This window comes from Macaca fascicularis, chromosome 19, assembly GCF_037993035.2.
Source record: "Macaca fascicularis isolate 582-1 chromosome 19, T2T-MFA8v1.1".
Lineage (NCBI taxonomy): Eukaryota > Metazoa > Chordata > Mammalia > Primates > Cercopithecidae > Macaca > Macaca fascicularis.
Genome location: NC_088393.1, coordinates 17,795,363 through 17,818,627, shown reverse-complemented (window position 1 = coordinate 17,818,627; position 23,265 = coordinate 17,795,363). Strand labels below are relative to the sequence as shown.

The 23,265-nt window shown below is 51.7% G+C and overlaps 1 protein-coding gene across 21 annotated transcripts in view; it reads right to left on the bottom strand.

The window, feature by feature from the left end:
• SLC27A1 (solute carrier family 27 member 1) overlaps positions 1-21,625 on the bottom strand; it is a 41,959-nt gene extending 20,334 nt beyond the window's left edge. For 5 of the 21 annotated variants that reach the window (XR_012428545.1, XR_012428546.1, XR_012428548.1 and 2 more), the window contains exons 1-2: positions 9,998-10,349; positions 3,802-3,969 (exon numbers count right to left, since the gene is read on the bottom strand). Coding sequence is in view for 16 of the 21 variants with exons in the window: in XM_074026339.1 (XP_073882440.1) it covers positions 3,802-3,969; positions 9,998-10,194 (365 nt within the window). In the remaining 5 variants the exon portion in view is untranslated. Of the gene's footprint in view, positions 1-3,801; positions 4,008-4,404; positions 4,460-4,798; positions 4,865-5,483; positions 5,731-7,679; positions 8,466-9,997; positions 10,350-21,379 lie in introns of those variants that run through there. The other 16 variants (XR_012428547.1, XR_012428549.1, XM_005588385.4 and 13 more) reach the window with 8 other exon arrangements.
• Positions 21,626-23,265: the final 1,640 nt, after the last annotated feature.

Sequence of the window (23,265 nt, the reverse complement as noted above, 5' to 3'; positions counted from 1 at the left end):
ATCTCCTGCCCTGTCCCCAGGGGAGACAGAACCAGGCATGGACACCCACGGGGCCCATGGGAGCAGAGCTGGAAAGGAGGGAGAGAGAAGCCTGGGTGAACTCAAGAAGGAAAGGATGGCCTTCCCCACCTACCCTAACAAACATGTCCTGAGCTACTGCTGTGCGCCAATCCTGAGTGGGGCACAGGACCAAAGTGGCACCAAGACTGACACGGTCTCCTTCTGTGCCCCTATAGGGCCCACAGTCTAGAAAGAGGCCCAAGATTAAAACGCAAGAAGGCAGGCCAGATGTGGTGGTTCACAGCTGTCATCCTAGCAGTTTGGGAGGCTGAGGCAGGAGGATCTCTTGACCTCAGGAGTTCAAGACCAACCTGGGCAACATAGCGAGGCCTCTCCTCTACAAAAAAATAAATAAAATCTGCCGGATGTTGTGGCCCGCATCTGTAGTCCCAGCACTTTGGGAGGCTGCGGTGGGAGGATCCTTTGAGCCCAGGAAGTTGAGGCTACAGTGAGCTATGATCACACCACTGCACTCCAGCCTGGGTGACAGAGTGAGACTTTATCAAAAAAACAAGAAACGTCTAATCCCAAAGCAAAGAAAGAAAAGAAAAGAAAAGAAAACAACTAAAAACGCTGGGTTAAATGAGTTAAATCTTTGTTTTGTTTTGCTTTTTTGAGATGGAGTTTCGCTCTTGTTGCCCAGGCTGGAGTGCAATGGTGCGATCTTGGTTCACTGCAACCTCCGCCTCCTGGGTTCAAGTGATTCTCTTACCTAAGACTCCCAAACAGCTCGGAATACAGGCGTGCACCACCACGCTTGGCTAATTTTTGTATTTTTAGTAGAGATGAGGTTTCACCATGTTGGCCAGGCTGGTCTCAAACTCCTGACCTCAGGTGATCCACCCACTTCAGCCTCCCAAAGTGCTGGGATTACAGGCGTGAGCCACTGCACCCAGCCGAGTTAAATTTTTATTAATGTAGCAACAAAGTGACCAGAAAATAAGGACCAACCAGAGGCCAAAATGTCATTGTAGCCCCAGGAGGGGGACAGCTTAGGTGTCAGACAAGGCAGGTTTGAGTCTGATAAGACCTCAAAGCATGCCCATTCAACGTAAAGGTGAATTGGATATCAAAATAAGATCTTTCCTTAACATACACACTCCAGGAGCTAAAAGGAAATTTGGTATCTCAGACCTTGCTGCTAGGAGGAAGGGGTGAAATCTCAATCAATGACTCATAACCTCACATGAGTGTGCAACTCCAACCATACAATCTGGGTGTCTGAAAGTCCTCAAGCAGACAACATGGTTCAAAGCAGTTCACACTGGGCGCGGTAATCCCAGCACTTTAGGAGGCTGAAATCGGGCAATCGCTTGAGGCCAGGAGTTCAAGACTAGCCTGGGCAACATGGCAGAACCACATCTCTACAAAAAATACAAAAATTAGCCGGGTGTGGTGTGCACCTGTCATCCCAGCTACTCAGGAGGCTGAGGTAGGAGAATCTCTTAAAGCTAGTAGTTCCAGACCAGACTGGGCAATATAGTGAGACCCCATCTCTATAAAAAAACATTCTTTTAACTATCCAGGAGCGGTGGCAGGTGCTTGTAGTCCCAGTTAGTCAGGAGGCTGAGGCGGGAGGATTGCTTGAGCCCAGGAGATGGAGGCTGCTCCAGCCTGGGCAACAGAGGGGACACCCTGTCTCAAAAAAAAAAAAAAAAAGGTGGGGGGGCGAGGCATGGTGGCTCAAGCCTGTAATCCCAACACTTTATGAGGCCAAGGCAGGTGGATTACCTGAGGTCAGGAGTTTGAGACCAGCCTGGTTAACATGATGAAACCCTATCTGTACTAAAAATATAAAAATTAGCCAGGCATGGTGGCACATGCCTATAGTCCCAGCTACTCAGGAGGCTAAGGCAGGAGAATCACTTGAACCTGGGAGGTGGAGGTTGCAGTGAGCCGAGATCGCACCATTGCACTCCAGCCCGGGCGACAGAGTGACAGAGCGAGACTCTGTCTCAAACAAACAAACAAACAGACAAACAATAGATAAGAGGTAAGTGCAGCCGGAAGGGTGACAAGAGGGAAGAAAGCGGAGTCTGGGACATGGTCAGGGACCTTGTGTGCCATGCTCAGGAGTATGGCCTCAATTCTATTTATTTATTGTTATTTTTTTAGATGGAGTCTCACTCTGTCGCCCCCAGGTTGGAGTGCAGTGGCGGGATCTCTGCTCACTGTAAGCTCGACCTCCCAGGTTCACGCCATTGTCCTGCCTCAGCCTCCTGAGTAGCTGGGACTACAGGTGCCCACCACCACACTCGGCTAATTTTTTGTATTTTTATTAGAAATGGGGTTTCACCATGTTAGCCAGGATGGTCTTGATCTCCTGACCTCGTGATCTGCCTGCCTTGGCCTCCCAAAGTGCTGGGATTACAGGTGTGAGCCACCACGCTCAGCCAGTATGGCCTCAATTCTAAGGGCAACAAGAAGCTATGGGAGGGTGTTAAGCAGGAAAATTTGGCAAAGGTTCCCAGAGGGAGAGTCGGCTCTGGCTAAAAGGGGCCCAGTATGTTCTATTTCCACCACTTCTGGATAGTATGTTCTAGGCAGCTTGAGACACTGCAAGTCTTTCTGAAGACCAGGTGAACATATGGATGAGGGAGTGGCAGGTGGGCAGGGAACAGATGGTAGGACCTTGAGTGCCAGCTAGGGGCTGAGTCTTCCTTCTGCCAAGCATGGGTTGGCTGTGGAAGGTGTCTGAGCAGAGGGCACAGTCAGATTTCCACATCAGAACAACCAAGGGGCCGGGGGCAGGGGGCCATGGCATGGAGAAGGGGTGAGTTTTAGAAAGTTCAGAACCAGTCAACTTACGGTGGGATCCTTCCCATCTCCACACCCTCTGTGCCCTCCTTACAGTGGGTTCAGTCCCTCTTGCAACTCCATCTTACAAGGAGCTGTGAAGGTGTTGAACCCTGCCCTGCTAGCCTGCGTTCACCTGCTCCCACGTGGTGCTGTTCCTGAGATCTGCTCTGATAGGAACCCCCAGCAATGCCTGTTTCAACCCAGAAGGACCCCAACGGCTCGTTTGAGCAAGCCCCTGAGAGACACGGCCAGAATAGACCCCCAAACAAGACCTGGAATACGCAGCAGCCTCCCTACACACTCCGAACAACTCCCAAACCCAAAGACCCACACAGACCCCAAAATCTCAAACAGTGTCCCAGCTGGAAACGGTCCTGAGGAAATACACACCTTCAGAAACCCGGCAAGTCCTTTATAGACTTCCTAAGCAGCTCGCTCATCCCTCAGAGAAAGCCCTAGATAGACCCAAAGTGTCTTGGCAACCCCCAGAGACTATCTATTGGGTCGTCCCTGTGAGCCCCGGTGACCTACTGGAGAGCCCTCTGAAGTCTCTCACAGTTAACAAGGCTCCAAAGAGACCCCTACACCGCCACGGCTTTCCAGTCAGCCCCAGCTCCCTGGAACTTCCACCAGCAGCCCAAAGACCCCCAAGTTGCCCCCCAAGCCCCTGAGATCATCTCCTGAGCAGCCTGCAACGCTCCAAGTACCTTGCAGGCTACTCATCTCCCTCGAGAAATCCTTAGTGTCCCCTGTAGCGCCCTCAGAGCCCCCCAACTGGTCACCCTCTCAGGCCCCGCCCCTCGGCCCAGCCCCACCCCCAACCTACAAAGCACCCCCAGCTCTCCGGACCCTCCAAGCTGTCTTCGCAACCCAGCCCCGCACCGTGCGCCCCCAGAGCCCTCAGCCCCACTCCCGGCCCTGGCGGATCCCGTCAACACTCACAAGAGGTCTCGCCTCGCGGTCTTGCAAACGATGCGAAGGAAGCGCCAGCCGCCGCTGCCCACGTACACGCCGAGCGCCGCTACTGCGCTCCAGGTCCATGGCAGCCCCAGCAGCCACAACAGCGCCAGCGAGAGCACCGAGGCCGTGCCTGCACCCGGAGCCCGCATCCTGGGGAGACAGAGTGCGCTGAGGCCGCGGGCCACTCCGGCTCCGCCCGCGACCGCCCCCGACCCTACAGCGAGCCCTGCCCCCAGGCCTTGGCTCCGCCCCGCCGCGAGCCCGGGAAGGGTGCTCCGGGTCAGACTCCGCCCCCAGGCCTGGGATTGGTCAACTCCTCAAGCCAGGCATCGCCCCCTTTCCAGGCTTTAACACCCGCCCGCTAACTAGGAACCAGACCCCGGCCCTAGGCCTGGGATTGGCCAGGTCCTGGCCAGGCTCCGCCTCTGACCCTGGGTCAGCTCTATTCCATATTTTTGAGTCCATCCTTCCCTGCCAATCTTACAACAGTCCCCCGCCCCCAGAGCCAGTAAGTCCACCCTGTCGGTCACTGTCCGGCCTCGCCATATGCCTGCATTTAGCCTGTATCCTTGATCCCCGAATTACCCTTCACGTCGTGTCCCCTTTCCTTCTGGTCCTGCCTCTACCCCGTGGCTTTCTCGCCACTCACGGGGCCCTGCCCTTAGGTTATACTTCTAGCCCCACCCACAGGCGCAGGCCCTCTCCCCCGAGTCCCGCCCCTCTCAGCCAGGCTCCACCCCCTAGGCTAGATTATATGGCCCCGCCCACAAGCACACACCGCACCCCCCCGCCCCTCCCGGAACTAGACCCCTCCCATCCGTTCAAGCCCCACCCCAGTTCCGGCCCTAGCCCATGCTCCCAGGCTCAGGTTCTATCCTGGTCACTGGCCCCGCCCTCAGGCTTCGGCTCCTCACCACCTCCTGGGTTTCACTCCGGCCCCCATAGGACCTAGGCCCCGCCCCTCTTCCCACCTGTCTACCTCGAAGCCGCTCAGCCTGCAGAGCTGAGGCGGGCCCTCTTCCAGGAGCCACGACCATAGAGAGGCAACCGGACCAGAGAGGCGACGGTCAACGAGACATGGGGGCTAGAACGGCCCGCCAGGGACCCCCGCTGTCTCCATGATAACCAGGCCTTGCCCCACCCCCTCTCCTTTTAGGAAACACACGTGTCCTGCAGCCGTGGGGCATGGCTCGCAAGATAGCAGGACCCGAGCCCTAGATGGCGTGCAGACTCTCTACCCTCGGGGACCAAAAAGATCCCAGTCCACACGCACGGCCCGCGTGGGCTGAATTCTTGCCCCAGCTTGTCCTAAATCCAAGCCCCAAAACCTCTTTCATTCTTAAAAACACATTCCAGGGCCCCAGGGGAGTGCTCAACTCACACCGTGGGGGCCTCAGAAGTCTCTAATTGTAAACACCGCCGCGGTCTTAAACACGTGTAATTCAAGGACACAGCTAATTCTTAATCCATGTCCCGAAGCCTTGTCGATTAAGTCTCAACGTCACACCCCAGGATCCTGGGGAGGACAAAATCCACACGCTAGGTCCCCATCCTTCCTAGAAGCACCTACAGGCCCTTTACTTGCACCCCAGGGTCCTAGATGCTCCCTCGGGCGCCTGCCAGCGCTGGCCTGGGGGCACCCACAACCCTGTTCTCTGGCTGACCTGAAGCTGCAAGCGGTGCCTTCAGTCTCCCAGAAGCTCAGGCAGGAGGCAGGCAGGGAGTAGGAGGCTGAGGCTGGGGACCCTTTGTTTCAGAAGACTCCTGGACCCTTCTTGGGTGCCCTGTGCCCACTGTGCAGGCTACTGCTTTGGGGTCCTTTCCTTCCAGCTCCCTCTCCTCTGCCCCACTGCCAACTCCACCACTGCTTGTTTTCTGCCCTGCTTGGCCGACCTTTCCAGCGTTCTCCTTGGGAGGTGGCCCAGGCCTGCTTCCAATGTATTTGGAGGACAGGGCTGGGCAGGAGCTCACCCCCTACGCTGCCATTGGTCCCTTCTGGCAGCAGGGTGGCTGGAATGGGGGATCACGAGGAAGATCCGGAGGACAGGCCCAGAGCCAGCCACTGGCCTGCTGCTTTCTGGGCCTGGAAGAGTCAGCAATGGCCAGTAACTACAGTTGCACTCTTAGCTAGCCAGGTAGCACCGCTGTGATCACCCCAGTTGACAGGTAAAGAAACTTTGAAGGCAGGCTGGGGCGCGGTGACTCACGCCAGTAATCCCAGCATTTTGGTAGGCCGAGTTGGGTGGATCGCTTGAGGCCAGAAGTTCGAAACCAGCCTGACCAACATGGCGAAACCCTGTCTCTACTAAAAATACAAAAATTAGCTGGGCGTGGTGGAGCACACCTGTAATCCCAGCTACTCAGTGTTAGGCAGGAATCTAGACCCAACATGGTGGCATTACCCGGCATAGCAGGCCTTTTGTTAAAGACTCCCTTCACCCTTGTACACACCCACAGACTTACATGCATCAGAGTTCCGGCTGGGCAACCACACTCCCCCATGACCTGCAGCTCACCTGCATTCCACAAGTTCGTAAACAGCAATTTCGGTTGACAGTTTCCAAAGACCCCTTCCTCATGACCCTTACTCAACTCCTGCCCTAGTAGTTTCAAGACCCCCCAGGCCCTGTTTGCACAACCAGCTTCCCTACCTCTCGGGCTATAAAAAGCCCCTACCCTCCTCCCTCAGCGCGACTTCCTCGGCCCACACCTTTGGACCGAGGAACCTCGCCCACAAGCCCTAATAAAAGGCTATTCTCACTGCCATTTGCCTTGTGTCTTCATTCCCGGTTTGGCTCCAGCCTCAGTTTACCTTTACATTTGGTGCCGAAACCCGGGAGGAGACCCCTCGCTGGACCCCTGCTAGGTCGGGCAGGCTCTCCTCTCCCTGAGCCAGGTTCCTGGTACGGCTCCAGCCTCAGTTTATCTTTACATTTGGTGCCAAAACCCAGGAGGAGACCCCCTCCCTGGACCCCTGCTAGGTCGGGCAGGCTCTCCTCTTCCTGAGCCAGGATCCCCTCCTCAAGCCTGGAGCCGTCTCACCAAATTTAAGACTCAATTCGATCACTGCTGGGTAAATTTTCCCCCTGTCCTGATGGCTCCCTCCGGGAGTCCCTGTCCGAAACGTGCGGCCGCATCAGGGGCTCTCTCCAGTCAGCTGTGACCTCAGCACCGGGGACTAGGAGACGTCCAACCTCCCCAGAAGCCACCATACCCCGCACTCCACGTGGCAGTAGGAGGACGCTCCCATTGCCTCCAGACTGCCCGCCTTGAGACCATAGGAACTACCCAGTCCAAACCAAACCGAGAATCTCCTCTGGGGTGCCTCTTGGCGAATCTCCAGACTTTAAGTCTCAGCCAAGACATAAAACGAAAGCGGTTCATTTTCTTCTGCACAATAGCATGGCCGCAATATAAATTGGATAATCAGTCTCAGTGGCCTGCAGAAGGCACTCTAGACTTTAACATTCTCACAGATCTGACCAACTTCTGCAAGAGACTAGGCAAATGGTCCGAGATACCCTATGTTCAGGCCTTTTGGGACTTGCATTCTCACCCAGATCTCTGCGCCCAATGCTCGTTAGCTCAAGTTCTGCTCACAAAGTCTCTTCCCTCGAGCAAGGAGGGGGATGATTCCTCCTCTTTTTCTGAGCCTCCTGACACCCTATCCCGGCCACCCCTCCGGTCTCCTGCCCAACCTCCCTCCTTACCCTGACCCACCGTTATCCCTGTCCTCATCAACGCCTCCCTACCCTTCCCCCACTCCTGTGCCCTTACCAAACCTGACAGATTCTGTCTCCCCTACTTCCACCTCCTCCCCTTCCTTGCCTGTCTCAGCCCATACTCGGTCCAGGACTGACCTCCTGTGTCCCTTGTGAGAGGTGGCAGGTGCCGAAGGAGTAGTCCAGGTCCATGTGCCGTTTTCATTGGCAGATTTGTCTAAGGTTGAGGGGCGTGCAGGCTCCTTTTCAGCCAATCCTACTCGTTATATCAAAGAGTTTAGGTATCTGTGCCAGGCATATGATCTCACCTGGCATGACCTCCATGTCGTTATGACCTCAACCCTGTCTCCTGAGGAGCAGGAGCGCATCCTAGCGGCAGCCAGGCAGCACACTAACCAGGTTCATTTAACTGACCCCGCCATGCCAGTCGGCACTGAGGCAGTGCCCTCGGCTGAGCCCGACTGGGACTACCAGGTAGGGCAGGCAGGCCGCTGTCACCGAGACATGATGGTTCAGTGCCTTCTTGCCAGCATGCAGGCAGCCTCTAACAAATCAGTCAACTTTAACAAACTAAAGGAGGTAGTCCAAGGCGCAGATGAAAATCCGGCTGTTTGTCTTAACCGGCTGACTGAGGCACTTATTCAGTACACCCGCCTTGACCCTGCCCCCCCTGCAGGAGCAACCATCTTGGCCTCATATTTCATTTCTCAGTCAGCCCCTGATGTCCAAAAAAAAATTTTTTTAAAGGCGGAGGAAGGCCCTCAAACTCCCATCCAGGACTTAGTCAAACTGGCCTTCAAGGTCTACAACTCCAGGGAGGAAGCAGCTGAGGCCCAACGACAGGCCAGGCTAAAACAGAAGGTACAACTCCAAACCCAGGCCTTGGTAGCAGCCCCGAGGCCATCCGGCTCCAGGAGCTCCCAGAAAGGAGGTACTCCCCGAGCGCCATCTGGTGCCTGCTTCAAGTGAGGCACCGATGGCCACTGGGCCAGGCAGTGCCCTAACCCAAAGGAGCCAACTCGCCCCTGTCCAAACTGTTGGCAGATGGGCCACTGGAAGTCAGACTGCCCTGACCTAAGGATGGTCGCTGCGCCTACACGTGACGACCCTCCTCCAGGTATTGGAGGCGCCCCAGCTCCTTGACACTGATGAAGATTGAAGAGGCCCAGACTCGGGGACCCCTCTCACTCTCGCCGAGCCCAGGGTCATGCTCCAGGTAGCGGGTAAGTCCATATCCTTCCTTATGGACACGGGGGCTACCTACTCTGCTTTGCCTTCCTTCAGTGGCCACAGCTACCCCTCCACTGTCACAGTCATGGAAATTGACGGCACTCCCTCCACCTACCGCCAGACTCCTCCTCTGTCTTGCTGCCTGGATGGCTCCCTCTTCTCACACTCGTTTCTTATCATTCCTTCGTGCCCAGTCCCCTTGTTAGGACGAGATCTCCTCTCCAAGCTAAGGGACTCAGTTCATTTCCGGCCCACCCCCTCCCCACACCTCACATTCCTCTTCCCCCTCCTCTCACCTGACAAACCCCGCCAGGCTGACCCCCCACTCCTGTTTCCAGTCCCCATTAACCCTAAGTTATGGGACACCTCCAAGCTGATCATTGCCCAGCACCACACTCCGGTCCGCATCCGGCCAAAAGACCCTTCTAAGTTTCCCTCTAGGCCCCAGTTCCCTATCTCCCTTGAACACCGACAGGGACTAAAACCCATCATCATGCGCCTGCCCCAGCAACACATTGTAGTCCCTGCCAACTCACCATGCAATACTCCTATCATGCCTGTACGGAAAAGCTCTGGGGCCTATCGTCTCATGCAGGACCTATGCCTCATCAATGAGGCAGTAGTCCCCACCTTTCCAGTTGTTCCTAACCCATATACACTTCTCTCGTGCATTCCCCTCGATACCACTCACTTTATTGTCCTTGACCTAAAAGATGCCTTCTTCACCATTCCCTTACATCTGACTGTCACTTTCTGTTTGCTTTTACATAGGAAGATCCAGACACTCATATTTCTTCCCAGCTGACCTGGACTGTCTTGCCTCAAGGGTTCTGAGATAGCCCCCACTGGTTGCGGTACCTTTACCCAGCCCTTTTAACTCCTCTAACCTAACCCCCTCCTTTCCCCTTCCCGGCCAAACACTACATCAATGAGTCAGGACTAGTAGAAACCAATCTCCTCACTCTAGAAAAGATTTGAGAAAGACTCCACCAGAAAAACCTCGGATCAAGGCCCTCACTTAGGTGGTGGCAGTCGTCTGTGGCCGGTTAAGTCCTACCCTTTCTAAGCCCCTTACTAATCATTGGCTTCTTGCTACTCATAGCTCCCTGTGTCCTCCGCTTCATCCAGGACTGCATGAAAGAAGTCTCCCAGGTCACTTTCAATCAGATGCTGCTCCACCCCATACCCGAGTTCCGACCTCCGAAGAACGCCACGACGACCCATACCAGCAGGAAGCAGCCAGATGAACACGTTGCCCCATTTTCTTATTAGAAAGAGGTCGGAATGTTAGGCAGGAATCTAGACCCAACATGGCGGCGTTACCCGGCATAGCAGGCCTTTTGTTAAAGACTCCCTTCACCCTTGTACACACCCGCAGACTTACATGCCTCAGAGTTCTGGCTAGGCAACCACACTCCCCCATGACCTGCAGCTCACCTGCATTCCACAAGTTCGTAAACAGCAATTTCGGTTGACAGTTTCCAAAGACCCCTTCCTCATGACCCTTACTCAACTCCTGCCCTAGTAGTTTCAAGACCCCCCCAGGCCCTGTTTGCACAACCAGCTTCCCTACCTCTCGGGCTATAAAAAGCCCCTACCCTCCTCCCTCAGCGCGACTTCCTCGGCCCACACCTTTGGACTGAGGAACCTCACCGGCAAGCCCTAATAAAAGGCTATTCTCACTGCCATTTGCCTTGTGTCTTCGTGCCCGGTTTGGCTGCAGCCTCAGTTTACCTTTACACTCAGGAGGCTGAGGGCGCAGAATCGCTTGAACCTGAAAGGCAGAGGATCCAGTGAGCCAAGATTGCGTCAGTATACTCCAGCCTGGGTGACAAAGCAAGACCCTGTCTTAAAAAAAGAAGGAGGAGGAGGAGGAGGAGGAGAAAGGAAGGAAGGGAGGGAGAGAGGGAGGGAGGGAGGAAGGGAGGGAGGGAGGGAGGGAGGGAGGGAGGGAGGAAGGAAGGAAGGAAGGAAGGAAGGAAGGAAGGAAGGAAGGAAGGAAGGAAAAAAAAAAGAGACTGAGGACTGGAGCTATCATGCTAACTTGGAGTTGAGATTCATTCATTCGTAAATGTCAGCTGAGTGTTCCCTGTCCCTCCTCCCCTCCTCTCCTCCTTTCCCTCCTCCTTCCTTTCTTCTTACCCCTCCTACTACTACTTTTTCTTCCCTAAACTTCCCCTCCACCTTTCTTGTGCTCTGATTCTCTCTTCTCTTATCCCACTTCCTCCTTCTCTCTTTCTCCCTCCTTCTCTTCTTTCTGCCCTTTTCTCTCCTCCTCCCTGCCCTCCTCCTCTCTTCCCCGCTTCCTCTTTTTTCCTTTCCTCCCTTTTCCCCCTCCATCTTACCGGTTTGTTTTGAGATGGAGTCTTACTCTGTCACACAGGCTGGAGTGCAGTGTCTCAATCTTGGCTCACTGCAACCTCCACCTCCCGGGTCCACGCGATTCCTGCCTCAGGCTCCCCAGGAGCTGGGATTACAGGCATATGCCACCATGCCTAGCTCATTATGCATTTTTGGTAGTGATGGGGTTTCACCATGTTGACCAGGCTGGTCACAAATTTCTGATATCAAGTGATCTGCCTGGCTTGGCCTCCCAAAGTGCCGGGATTACAGACATGAGCCACCACACCCAGCCAAGGGTTCTCGTTTCTAAAACCTACCTTGGGAAAGAGGGATTCTAGTTTTTATGACCAGCCTTGAGGGAGAATAGATCTGAGACACAAGAGGGCAGGAAAAGGTCGGAGAAAAACTTTTGCTTCATTTTGGGGTCCTTCCTTCCTGCCTGCCTGCCTGCCTTCTTTCCTCTTTCTTTTTCTTCCTTTCTTACTTTCATTTCTTTCTTTCTTTCTGTCTGTCTGTCGGAGTCTCGCTCTGTCACCCAGGCTGGAGTGCAGTTGCCCGATCTTAGCTCACTGCGACCTCTGCCTCCCAGGTTCAAGCGATTCTCCTGCCTCAGCCTCCTGAGTAGCTGGGATTACAGATGCACACCACCATGCCTGGCTAATTTCTGTATTTTTAGTAGAGACGGGGTTTTGCCATGTTAGCCAGGCTGGTCTCGAACTCCTGACCTCAAGTGATCCCCTGCCTGGGCCTCCCAAAGTGTTGGGATTACAGGCGTGAGCCACTGAGTCCAGCCTGGGTATTATTTTCTGAGCCCCCTAAAGCACCACGGGTATACAGCAGCCTCTGCCCCCTGTTGTTTTCCTAAAATACAAAATCTCCTAATTCCCAAACATACCTGTCCCCAGGGATTTCAGATGAGGGATTGGGGACTGTCCTATCCCCAGGAAACTGAGATGTGGACCAGGGAGTAAAACTCAAGCTTCTGGGCCAAACTGCTCTCTGCCCCTTTCTAACCAGGTGGCCTCGGACTGGTCACCTCTGTGGGCGGCAAGTCACCCAGGTGCCGAGGCAAGAGACTGAAGGCACAAGCTGTTCCAGTATAATAAAGAAAATATATATAATAAAAATAGTTATACTAGAAATAGAATATAGATATGATTCTACATGAATGTTAATCATTAGTTTGTAGCATTACTCTTTATTACTCTTTTTTTTTTTTTTTTTTTTTTTTTGAGACGGAGTCTCACGCTGTTGCCCAGGCTGGAGTGCAGTGGCGTGATCTCGGCTCACTGTAAGCTCCGCCTCCCGGGTTCCCGCCATTCTCCTGCCTCAGCCTCCTGAGTAGCTAGGACTACAGGCGCCTGCCACCGCGCCCGGCTAATTTTTTGTATTTTTAGTAGAGACGGGGTTTCACTGTGGTCTCGATCTCCTGACCTTGTGATCCGCCCACCTCGGCCTCCCAAAGTGCTGGGATTACAGGCTTGAGCCACCGCGCCCGGCCTATTACTCTTTATTACTCTTTATTCCAATATCTGTTCTACAATTATAACCTAGGAAAAACCAGGCCATACAGAGATAGGAGCTGAGGAGACACGGTGAGGAGTGACCAGAAGACAAGACTGTGAGCCCCCTGTCACGCCCGGACACGGCCACTAGAGGGCTCCCTGGTCTAGCGGTAACACCCGCGCCTGGGAAGGCGCCCATTACTTAGCCTACTAGGAAACGGAGTCTTCCTTTCCCCCGGGGAGTTAGAGAAGGCTCGGCTCCACCACCTCTTGTGGAAGGCCTGACATCAGTCAGGCCCACCTGCAGCCATCTGGAGGCCTAAACGTCCTCCTGTGATGCTGTGCTTCAGCGGTCACGCTCCTGTTTAACTTTCACGTTCCGCTCCTCCCTCTAGATAGCAGTAGCAAAATTATTGAAAGTATTAAAGTCTTTGATCTTTCTGAAAAGAACGTGGAAGAAATAATGACGTAAGCTGACCTCTCTCTCTCCGCCACCTAAAAGGGAAAGACCCCCGTCCAGTGGACACGCGACTCACGTGACTTTATCAATCATTGGCGATGACTCACACTCCTTACCCTGCCCCTTTTGTCTTGTATCCAATAAATAACAGCGCGGCCTGGCATTCGGGGCCACTACCGGTCTTGGCGTCTTGGTGGTAGTGGTCCCCCGGGCCCAGCTGGCTTTTCTTCTCTTTGTCTTGTGTCTTTATTTCTACATCTCTTATCATCGCACTTGAGGAGAAAAACTCACAGGTCCTACAGGGCTGGTCCCTATATCTGGCGCTCAACGTAGATTTCTCTCTCGCTGTGTGAAGTTTGCGCTTCCAGTGCAGAAGGCGGCGGAGGATTTCCACGACTGATTCCTAAGGCTTGCGGTCAATAAGTTTGGTGGTAAGCTTGAGCGCTCAGACTACCCCGGGGGACACCATGTTACAAGCCAGTACTAAGTACTCAGCTTATTTTAACTTTATAAAAACCCTCCCTGTATTATCTCAACCCTGTCCCTGTTCAGCCCTGCTGTATGGCTCTCAACCTTCTGCCTGTTTGGCCTGGTAACGAGGCCCTCAACCCTAACACTCCGCAGCGTAGTTTTTCATTTCTCACGCCTGTTTCTCTTTTGACAAAACAGACTCCCTTGAAGCCTGGGTCTGTCTCCGTAAATCAGGCTCCCTTGAGCCTGGGTCTCTCTGGGAAAATCAGGTTCTCTTGAAGCCTAGGTCTCTCTCCATACATCAGGCTCTCTTTTTTTAGGGGCCATCCCTACAGGGTCTGTGGGTTTTTCTCCCCGTGTGTGGAGACGAGAGATTGTAGAAATAAAGAGACAAGACAAAGAGATGACAGCTGGGCCCGGAGGACCACTACCACCAAAACGCCAAGATTGGTAGTGGCCACAAATGCCTGCTTGTGCTGTTATTTATTGGATACAAAACAAAAGGGGCAGGGTAAAGAGTGTGTGTCGTCTCCAATAATTGATGAGGTCACATGAGTCACGTGTCCACAGGACAGGGGGCCCTTCCCTGTTAGGTAGCTGAGGTGGAGAGAGAGAGGTCAGCTTACATCATTATTTCTTCTATGCCGTTTTCAGAAAGATCAAAGACTTTAATACTTTCACTAACTTTACTACTGCTACCTAGAGGGCGGAGCCAGGTGCACAGAGTGGAACATGAAAGTGAAACAGGAGCATGACCACTGAAGCACAGCATCACAGGGAGACGGTTAGGCCTCTGGATAACTGTGGGTGGGCCTGACTGACGTCAGGTCCTCCACAAGAGGTGGTGGAGCAGAGTCTTCTCTAAATTTCCCTGGGGAAAGGGAGACTCCCTTTCCCCATCTGCTAAGTAGTGGGTGCTTTTCCTTGGCACTGACGCTACCGCTAGACCACGGTCTTCTTGGTAACGGCATCTTCCCAGACGCTGGTGTTACCGCTAGACCAAGGAGCCCTCTAGTGGCCATGTACAGGCGTGGCAGGGGGCTCACACTTTTCTGGTCAATTCTCACCATGCCCCTTCAGCTCCTATCTCTGTATGGCCTGTTTTTTCCTAGGTTATAATTGTAGAACAAGGATTATTATAATATGGGAATAAAGAGTAATTGTTACAAACTGATGATTAATGATATTGATGTCAGGCCTCTGAGCCCAAGCTAAGCCATCATATCCCTTGTGACCTGCACGTATACATCCAGATGGCCTGAAGCAACTGAAGATCCACAAAAGAAGTGAAAATAGCCTTAACTGATGACATTCCACCATTGTGATTTGTTTCTACCCCACTCTAATTGATCAGTGTACTTTGTAATCTCCCCCACCCTTAAGAAGGTTCTTTGTAATTCTCCCCACCCTTGAGAATGTACTTTGTGAGATCCACCCCCTGCCTGCAAAACATTGCTCCTACCTCCACCGCCTATCCCCAAACCTATAAGAACTAATGATAATCCCCCATCCTTTGCTGACTCCTTTTTTGGACTCAGCCCCCCTGCACCCAGGTGAAATAAACAGCCACGTTGCTCACACAAATCCTCTTTGGTGGTCTCTTCACACGGACACGTGAAACGTTTGGTGCTGAAGACCCGGGTCAGTGGGACTCCTTCGGGAGACCAGTCCCCTGTCCTCACCCTCACCCCGTGAAGAGATCCACCTGCGACCTCGGGTCCTCAGACCAACCAGCCCAAGGAACATCTCACCGATTTTAAATCGAGTAAGCGACCTCTTTTTACTCTCTTCTCCAACCTCTCTCACTGTCCCTCAACCTCTTTCTCCTTTCAATCTTGGCGCCACCCTTCAATCTCTCCCTTCTCTTAATTTCAATTCCTTTCATTTTCCAGTAGAGACAAAGGAGACACATTTTTTCTGTGGACCCAAAACTCCGGCGCCGGTCACGGACTCGGGAAGGCAGCCTTCCCTTGGTGTTTAATCATTGCGGGGACGCCTCTCTGACTATTCACCCATGTTCCATTGGTGTCTGATCTCCGCGGGGATGCCTGCCTTGGTCATTCACCCACATTCCCTTGGTGGCAAGTCAATTGCGGGGACGCCTGCTTTGGCTGCTCACCCACGTTGCAGCCCAGGGCTGCTCCCCACCCCCTTCTCTGTGTCTCTACCCTTCTCTTTAAACTTGCCTCCTTCACTATGGGCAAGCTTCCACCCTCCATTCCTCCTCCTTCTCCCTTAGCCTGTGTTCTCAAGAACTTAAAACCTCTTCAACTCTCGCCTGACCTAAAATCTAAGCGTCTTGTTTTCTTCTGCAATACCGCTTGGCCCCAGTACAAACTCGACAGTAGTTCCAAGTGGCCAGAGAATGGCACTTTCGACTTCTCTGTCCTACAAGATCTAGATAATTTTCGTCGAAAAATGGGCAAATGATCTGAAGTGCCTGACGTCCAGGCATTCTCTTACACATTGGTCCCTCCGTAGTCTCTGCTCCCAATGAGACTCCTCCCAAATCTTTCTTCTTTCTCTCCTGTCTGTTCCTTCAGTCTCCACCCCAAGCTGAGTCCTTTGAATCTTTTTCTATGGACTCATCTGACCTCTCCCCTTCTCCCCAGGCTGCTCCTTGCCAGGCCAAGCCAGGTCCCAATTCTTCCTCAGCCTCTGCTCCCCCACCCTATAATCTTTCTATCACCTCCCCTCCTCACACCCGGTCTGGCTTACAGTTTTGTTCCGTGACTAGCCCTCCCCGACATGTGCAACAATTTCCTCTTAGAGAGGTGGCTGGAGCTAAAGGGATAGTCAAGGTTAATGCTCCTTTTTCTTTATCCGACCTCTCCCAAATCAGTTAACGTTTAGGCTTTTTTTTTTTTTTTTGAGACGGAATCTTACTCTGTCGCCCAGGCTGGAGTGCAGTGGCCGGATCTCAGCTCACTGCAAGCTCCGCCTCCCGGATTTATGCCATTCTCCTGCCTCAGCCTCCCGAGTAGCTGGGACTACAGGCGCCCGCCACCTCGCCCGGCTATTTTTTTTGTACTTTTTTTTAGTAGAGACGGGGTTTCACCGGGTTAACCAGTATGGTCTCGATCTCCTGACCTCGTGATCTGCCCATCTCAGCCTTTTTTTTTTTTTTTTAATCAAATACAAGAACCCAGCCCAGTCCATGGCCCATTAGCAGCAACCCTTAGACGCTTTAACACCCTAGACCGAGAGGGGCCAGAAGGCCACCTTACTCTTAATATGCATTTTATTATGCAATCCCCTCCCAGTATTAGCAAAAGCTCCAAAAATTAGATTCTGGCCCTCAAACCCCACAACAGGACTTAATTAACCTCGCCTTCAAGGTGTACCATAATAGAGTAGAGGCAACATATTTCTGAGTTGCAATTACTTGCCTCCACTGTGAGAGAAACCCCAGCCATATCTCCAGCACACAAAAACTTCAAAACTCCTGAACCGCAGCAGCCAGGTGTTCCTCCAGGACCACCTCCCTTAGGATCTTGCTTCAAGTGCTGGAAATCTGGCCACTGGGTCAAGAAATGCCCGCAGCCCGGGATTCCTCCTAAGCCGTGTCCCATCTGTGCGGGATCCCACTGGAAATCGGACTGTCCAAGTCGCCCAGTAGCCACTCCCAGAGCCCCTGGAACTCTGGCCCAAGGCTCTCTGACTCCTTCCCAGATCTTCTTGGCTTAGCGGCTGAAGACTGACGCTGCTGGATCGCCTCGGAAGCCCCCTAGACCATCACAGACACCGAGTTTCGGGTAACTCACAGTGAAGGGTTAGTCCGTCCCCTTCTTAATCAATGCAGAGGCTACCAACTCCATATTACTTTCTTTTCAAGGGCTTGTTTCCCTTGCCTGCATAACTGCTGTGGGTATTGATGGCCAGGCTTCTAAACCCCTTAAAAATCCCCAACTCTGGTGCCAACTTGGACAACATTCTTTATGCACTCTTTTTAGTTATCCCCACCTGCCCAGCTCCCTTATTAGGCTGAGACATTTTAACCAAATTATCTGCTTCCCTGATTATTCCTGGACTACAGCGACATCTCATTGCCACCCTTCTTCCCAACCCAAAGCCTCCTTCACATCCTTCTCTCGTATCCCCCTACTTCAGCCCACAAATATGGGATAACTCTACTCTCTCCTTTGTGACCGATCATGCACCGCTTATCATCTCATTAAAACCTAATCACCCTTACCCCACTCAACGCCAGTATCCCATCCCGCAGCATGCTTTAAAAGGATCAAAGCCTGTTATCACTCGCCTGTTACAGCATGGCCTTTTAAAGCCTGTAAACTCTCTTTACAATTCCCCCATTTTACCTGTCCAAAAACCGGACAAGTCTACAGATTAGTTCAGGATCTGCGCCTTATCAACCAAACTGCCTTGCCTGTCCACCCCGTGGTGCCAAAGCCATATCCTCTCCTATCCTCAGTACCTCCCTCCACAACCCAGTATTCTGTTCTGGATCTCAAACATGCTTTCTTTACTATTCCTTTGCACCCTTCATCCCAGCCTCTCTTTGCTTTCACTTGGACTGACCCTGACACCCATCAGGCTCAGCGAATTTCCTGGGCTGTACTGCCGCAAGGCCTCACGGACAGCCCCCATTACTTCAGTCAAGCCCAAATTTCTTCCTCATCTGTTACCTATCTCAGCACAATTCTTCATGAAAACACATGTGCTCTCCCTGCTGATCGTGTCCGGCTAATCTCCCAAACCCGAATCCCTTCTACAAAACAGCTCCTTTCCTTCCTAGGCATGGTTAGGTACCTCCGCCTTTGGATACCTAGTTTTGCCACTGACTAAACCATTATGTAAACTCACAAAAGGAAACCTAGCTGACCCCATAGATCCTAAATCCTTTCCCCACTCCTCTTTCGGTTCCTTAAAAACAGCCCTAGAAGCTGCCCCCATGCAGGCTGTCCCTAACTCGTCCCAACCCTTTTCATTACACACAGCCAAAGTACAAGGGCTGTGCGGTCAAAATTCTTACACAAGAGCCGGGACCATGCCCTGTAACGTTTTTGTCCAAACAACTTGACCTTACTGTCAAGGCTGGCCATCATGTCTCCGTGCAGTGGCTGCCGCTGCCCTAATAGTTGTAGAGGCCCTCAAAATCACAAACTATGCTCAACTCACTCTCTACAGTTCTCATAATTCCCAAAATCTATTTTCTTCCTCACACCTGACACATATACTTTCTGCTCCCCGGCTCCTTCAGTTGTACTCTCTTTGTTGAGTCTCCCACAGTTACCACTGTTCCTGGCCTGGACTTCAGCCCGGCCTCCCACATTATTCCTGATACCACACCTGACCCCCATGACTGTATCTCTCTGATCCACCCGACCTTCACTCCATTTCCCCATATTTCCTTCTTTCCTGTTCCTCACCCTGATCACACTTGGTTTATCGATGGCAGTTCCATCAGGCCCAATCGCCACACACCAGCAAAGGCAGGCTATGCTATAGTATCTTCTACATCTACTGAGGCTACTGCTCTGCCCCCTCCACTACCTCTCAGCAAGCCGAACTCATTGCCTTAATTCGGGCCCTCGCTCTTGTAAAGGGACTATGCGTCAATATTTATACTGACCCCATATCCTGCACCACCATGCTGTTTTATGAGCTGAAAGGTTTCCTCACTATGCAAGGGTCCTCCATCATTAATGCCCCTTTAATAAAAACTCTTCTCAAGGCCGCTTTACTTCCAAACGAAGCTGGAGTCATTCACTGCAAGGGCCATCGAAAGGCATCAGATCCCATCACTCAGGACAGCGCTTATGCTGATAAGGTAGCTAAAAAAGCAGCTAACGTTCCAACTTCTATCACTCATGGCCAGTTTTTCTCCTTCTCATCTGGTCACTTCCACCTACTCCCCCACTGAAACTTCCACCTGTCAATCTCTTCCCACACAAGGCAAATAGTTCTTGTACCAAGGAAAATATCTCCTTCCAGCCTCACAGGCCCATTCTATTATGTCGTCATTTCGTAACCTCTTCCATGTAGGTTACAAGCCGCTAGCCCGCCTCTTAGAACCTCTCATTTCCTTTCCATTGTGGAAGTCTACCCTCAAGGAAATCACTTCTCAGTGTTCCATCTGCTATTCTATCTACTCCTCCTCAGGGATTGTTCAGGCCCCCTCCCTTCCCTACACACCAAGCTCGGGGATTTGCCCCTGCCCAGGACTGGCAAATTGACTTTACTCACATGCCCCGAGTCAGGAAACTAAAATACCTCTTGGTCTGGGTAGACACTTTCACTGGATGGGTAGAGGCCTTTCCCACAGGGTCTGAGAAGGCCACCACAGTCATTTCTTCCCTTCTGTCAGAAAAAAATTCCTCGGTTTGGCTTTCCTGCCTCTATACAGTCCGATAACAGACCGGCCTTTACCAGTCAAATCACCCAAGCAGTTTCTCAGGCTCTTGGTATTCAGTGGTGCCTGATTTTACCTCAAACTGCCACCATTAAGTCTCTCTTTAAGTGGATAGAAGATCTTCAGTGACAAAATACCCTCCGATACTTTCACCCTGATGAAGTCCTATTCCTTACTTTTATACTCACTCTTATTCTTGTTCCTGTTCTTACGCCACCCTCTACCTCTCCCCAGCAATCTCCACCACACACTGTCAATCTCACTATCTCCTAGCCGTTTCTAATCCTTCTTTAACAAACAATTGCTGGCTTTGCATTTCTCTTTCCTCCAAAATCGACCAGGCCCTGACTTACTCACTGCTTAAAAATAAAATAAAATAAAATAAAATAAAAAGGTGGGGGGGGACTCTGTATATTTTTAAATGAAGAGTGTCATTTTTACCTTAATCAATCTGGTCTGGTATATGACAACATAAAAAAACTCAAGAATAGAGCCCAAAAACTCCCCAACCAAACAAATAATTACGCTGAACCCCCTTTGACACTCTGTAATTGAATGTCCTGGGTACTCCCAATTCTTAGTCCTTTAATACCTGTTTTTCTCCTCCTCTTATTCGGACCTTGTGTCTCCCTTTTAGTTTCTCAGTTGATACAAAACTGCATCCAGGCCATCACCAATCATTCTATACAACAAATGCTCCTTCTAACAACCCCCAATATCATCCCTTACCCCAAAATCTTCCTTCAACTTAATCTCTCCCACTCTAGGTTCCCACGCCGCCCCTAATCCTGCTCGAAGCAGCCCTGAGAAACATCACCCATTATCTCTCCATACCACCCCCAAAATTTTTCGCCGCTCCAGCACTTCACTATTTTGTTTTGCTTTTCTTATTAATATAAGACAGGAATGTCAGACCTCTGAGCCCAAGCTAAGTCATCATATCCCTTGTGACCTGCACGTGTACATCCAGATGGCCTGAAGCCACTGAAGATCCACAAAAGAAGTGAAAATAGCCTTAACTGATGACATTCCACCATTGTGATTTGTTTCTGCCCCATCCTAACTGATCAATGTACTTTGTAATCTCCCCCACCCTTAAGAAGGTTCTTTGTAATTTTCCCAACCCTTGAGAATGTACTTTGTGAGATCCACCCCATGCCCACAAAACATTGCTCCTAACTCCACCGCCTATCCCCAAACCTATAAGAACTAATGAGAATCCACCACCCTTTGCTGACTCTTTTCGGACTCAGCCCGCCTGCACCCAGGTGAAATAAACAGCCATGTTGCTCACACAAAGCCTGTTTGGTGGTCTCTTCACACGGACGTGTGAGACAATATATCATCATATCTATGATCTATATCTAGTGTAACTATTCTTATTTAATATATTTTCTTTATTATACTGGAACAGCTCGTGCCCTCGGTCTCCTGCCTCAGCACCTGGGTGACTTACCGCCCACAACACAAAGCCGGTTTGGTGGTCTCTTCACATGGACGCAAGTGAAAGAAAACAGGACACTAAAGCGAAGAGGGAGGCTCCTACCCCTCATGCTCAGTTGAATCTGGCTCTTTTTACACTAAATTTCTTTCTTTCTTTTTTTTTTCTGAGATGGAGTCTTGCTCTGTCGCCCAGGCTGGGGTGCAGTGGCACCATCTCGGCTCACTGCAACCTCCGCCTCCCAGGTTCAAGAAAATGTCTGCCTCAGCCTCCTGAGTAGCTGGGATTATAAGCACCTGCCACCACCTGGCTAATGTTTAGCCACCTGCCTGGCTAATCTTTTTGTATTTTTAGTAGAGCCAGGGTTTCACCATCTTGGCCAGGCTGGTCTTGTACTCCTGACCTCGGGATCCACCCACCCCAGCCTCCCAAAGTGCTGGGATTACAGGCGTGAGCCACCGCGCCTGGCCTTTTTACGCTAAATTTCTTAAGCCTGGCAAGAAATCAACCTTTTACAGCAGCAGAACAACATTTCCCTGGAAATAAATTTGATCCACAAAACGGAAAGCGGGTATGGTGGAAGGATGCGGAAACTGACAAATGGGAATTAGGCACTGTGGTAACATGGGGTAGGGGTTTTGCTTGTGTTTTCCTAGGAGAAGGACAATAACCCATGTGGGTTCCCTCCTGGCAACTGAAATTGCATTATAACTCCAAGGACGAAGTGAAGGGGGGCCAGCCCCTCCACACCTGTGGGTATTTCTCCAAGGACGAAGTGAAGGGGGCCAACCCCTCCACACCTGTGGGTATTTCTTCAAGGACGAAGTGAAGGGGGGCCAGCCCCTCCACACCTGTGGGTATTTCTCCAAGGATGAAGTGAAGGGGGCCAGCCCCTCCACACCTGTGGGCATTTCTCATCAGGTGGGACGAGAGACTCAGAAAAGAAATAAGACACAGAGACAAAGTATAGAGAAAGAACAGTGGGCCCAGGAGACCGGCACACTCAGCATACGGAGGACCCACGCTGGTGCCGGCCTCTGAGTTCCCTCAGTATTTATTGATCATTATTTTTACTATCTTAGTGAGGGGAGTGTAGCAGGACAACAGATGGGGAGAAGGTCAGCAGGGAAACATGTGAGCAAAGGAATCTGTATCATGAAAAAGTTCAAGGAAAGGTGCTGTGCCCGGATGTGCACGTAGGCTAGATTTATGTTTCTCTTTACCCAAACATCTCAGTGTAGCAAACAGTAACAGAGCAGTATCGCTGCCAGCAGATCTCGTCTCTAACCACAAGGTGGTTTTCTCCTATGTCAGCATAGAACGAATGGGAATGGTGAGCTTTACACCAAGACATTCCATTCCCAGGGACAAGCAGGAGGCAGAGCCTTCCTCTTCTCTCAAAGGCAAAGAGGCCTGCCTCTTTCACTCCTCCTCCTCAGCACAGACCCTTTATGGGTGTCGGGCTGGGGGAATGGTAAGCTCTTTCCTTTTCCATAAGGCCATATCTCAGGCTGTCTCAGTGGGAGGGGAAACCTTGGACAATACCCAGGCTTTCTTGGGCAGAGGTCCCTGCGATCTTCCGCAGTGCATCGTGTCCCTGGGTACTCGAGACTGGAGAATGGCGATGACTTTTACCAAGCATGCTGCCTGCAAGCATGTTGTCAACAAGGCACATCCTCCACAGCCCTAAATCCATTAAACTTTGATTCAATACAGCACATGTTTCTGTGAGCACAGGGTTGGGGCTAAAGTTACAGGTTAACAGCATCTCAAAGCAGAAACAATTTTTCTTAGTACAGATCAAAATGGAGTTTCTTACGTCTTCCTTTTCTACATAGACACAGTAACAATCTGATCATCACTTTCTTTTCCCCATAATGAAGAGCTCTCGGAAACAAAAG